The sequence below is a fragment of the Parus major genome, unplaced genomic scaffold, assembly GCF_001522545.3.
Source record: "Parus major isolate Abel unplaced genomic scaffold, Parus_major1.1 Scaffold276, whole genome shotgun sequence".
Lineage (NCBI taxonomy): Eukaryota > Metazoa > Chordata > Aves > Passeriformes > Paridae > Parus > Parus major.
In genome coordinates, this window is record NW_015379268.1 from 75302 (window position 1) to 77927 (window position 2626).

The window sequence follows — 2626 nt, forward strand, 5'->3', positions numbered from 1 at the left end:
TCTGCAGTGGGGTGCAGGTAGGACAGAAGGGGGACGGAATGGGCTGGGGCACACTGCCACTGGGGAGGGGCACTCGGAGAGATGCCGGGTGGGCTGTGGGGCTGGCGGTGCAATGCAGTGCCAGGACAGGAGCAGGGGCTGGGGGAGGTGGGTGGCCCTGGCAGAGCAGCCCCTCGCCCCATCCCCCCAACGGAGCCAAGCCAAGCCAAGCCAAGCCAAGCCAAGCCAAGCCAAGCCAAGCCAAGCCAAAGCAATCCAAGCAAAGCCAAAGCAAGCCGAGCCCATGCGATGCTCTGTGCCCCCCAACATCCATACAGAGCTCCTGACAAGTGCCCCAGTGGCCATCATGGTGGCTTGGCCATCACCTTCCTGTGACGATGCCGGATCCCCCAGCTGCCCTTCCCCTGCAGCATCAGCACCACGCTATCCCCCTGCCTGTCCCCTACAGCCACAGCACGGGGGCACAGCGGGTCCCTAGTGACAGGGATGGCCAGAGCTCCTGGGTGTCTCCGCTGGGCAGCCCCAGCCACACGTGTCCCTGTCCCGGAGCATCGGTGGCCACTGTGAACTGTGGGGCTGCCGTGGGAGAGCCAGCAAAGGGCAGAGCTGGGGTGGGGCACGGGGAGCCTTGATACCCCGCACGTGCCTTGAAGTGGCCACGGGCCACAGGTGTTGGGGCAACTGTCCTCTTGCGCTGGCAGAGTGCTGGCAAGGACCCAGGGCAGGGTCCTCTGTCACACACAGGCCCCTGTCCCCTGCCCCGTGCTCCTGTCACATGCTCCAGCATGGCGTGGCATCGGCCTGGCACAGACCCTCCTCTGGCACAGCCGCTGTCCCCTTGTCCCCTCCAGCAGCCACACGGTGCAGTCCTGTCCCACACCACAGCACCGCTCCAGCACAGCCATGGCACCGCTCCAGCACAGCCATGGCACTGCTCTGGCACAGCCATGGCACCGCTCTGGCACAGCCACGGCACTGCTCTGGCACAGCCATGGCACTGCTTCGGTACAGCCATGGCACTGCTTCGGTACAGCCATGGCACTGCTCCGGTACAGCCATGGCACTGCTTCGGTACAGCCATGGCACCGCTCTGGCACAGCCATGGCACTGCTTCGGTACAGCCATGGCACTGCTCTGGCACAGCCATGGCACTGCTCTGGCACAGCCACGGCACCGCTCTGGCACAGCCACGGCACTGCTCTGGCATGGACACAGCACTGCTCTGGCACAGCCAAGGCACCACTCTGGCACAGATGCATCATGGCTATGGCACCACTCTGGCACAGCCCCGGCACAGCCACAGCACGGCCACCAGTGTCCCCGTACCTTCTCCCGCTGCACCAGCTTCTTGTAGGCGATGTCCGGGAAGGAGCGCAGCGGGCAGAACTTGCCGGTGCCCTCGGCGCACATGAAGACGCCGTTCTCGTAGACCACGCGCCCACGGCTGATGGTGACCAGGGGCACCCCGTGGCACCGCATGTTCTCGTACAGGTTGATGTCCCCACCCTGCACCTGGGTGCTGGCAGAGATGGTCCTGGGCAGGGGGACGGGGCGGTCAGTGGGTGCTGGGGGCACGGGGAGCCCTTCCCGGGGCCCTGCCGTGGGCTGCACCTACTTGGTGGCCTCGGGGTCCCAGACCACGACGTCAGCGTCGGCCCCGGGGATGATCCGGCCCTTGCGGGGGTACAGGTTGTGGATCTTGGCAGCGTTGGAGCTGGTCACAGCCACAAAGCGGTTCTCATCCATCTTACCCCCCACCTGCCACCAGAGTGGGGGTGAGGATGTGCTGGGCGCTCCCTGTCACCCCCAAGTGCCCCAAAAATCCCAGGCGTGCTGCGGGGTCAGGATCCTTGCCGGGACCCACCGAGGTGCTCTGGGGAGCTCCTTGCCCCCCGCCCTCATGCCAGGGGGTGAACACCCCATGGGATGTCCCGCTCCAACAAGGCCCCTGTGAGCCCCCGGCCGCAGCCCCGCGCCCAGGCCGGCGGTGCCGTACCACACCGCGCTCCCAGATGATGTTCATGCGGTCCTGCACCCCGCTGACACCGTGGGGGATCTTGGTGAAGTCCTCCTTGCCCATGGCCTTCTGCTTGGTGCTGAAGGGCCGGTGGTCCGAGGCCACGATGTTCAACGTGTCACTGCGGGGGACAGAGCAGGGTGGGGGATGGCACTTCCAGGGCTGCTTGGGGTGCCCAGGGAGCCCAGAACTCAGGGAATGGGGTACCCCTGCCGTAGGGTGCCTGGAGAACAGGGTGCCCAGGGAAAGGAGCACCCATGCAGGGAGTGGGTGAGTGAAGCACCCACAGCCCAGCGAGCTGTTGGGAAGCACAGCAGCCACAGAACGTGTCCCTGGGGGTGCACAGTGTCCAGAGAGCCCAATGCCACCATGAGGGGTGCCCAGAGGATGAGGTGCCTCCAGGCCACAGCACCAGGGGAGCAGAGTGCTTGGGGCAATGGCACAGCTGGACAGCCTGGCACCCAGGGGGTGACACCTGGCTGTGCCGGACACAAGGATGCCCAGATGGCCCTGGCAAGTGCAGCTGGCAGGGAGGGGGTGCCTGGGACAGGGAAGAGGGTGCCTGGGTCAGGGAGGGGGTGCCCGGGGCAGGGAGGGGTGCCCGGGGCA

The 2626-nt window shown here is 66.5% G+C and overlaps 1 protein-coding gene across 2 annotated transcripts in view; it reads right to left on the reverse strand.

Moving 5' to 3' along the window:
• The window catches only part of DPYSL5 (dihydropyrimidinase like 5), a 13210-nt gene that overhangs the window by 2062 nt on the left and 8522 nt on the right, over positions 1–2626 (reverse strand). For both annotated transcript variants that reach the window (XM_015615822.3, XM_015615823.3), the window contains exons 9-11: positions 1997–2138; positions 1616–1758; positions 1327–1534 (exon numbers count right to left, since the gene is read on the reverse strand). In XM_015615822.3, the coding sequence (XP_015471308.1) occupies positions 1327–1534; positions 1616–1758; positions 1997–2138 (493 nt within the window). The remainder of the gene's footprint in view (positions 1–1326; positions 1535–1615; positions 1759–1996; positions 2139–2626) is intronic.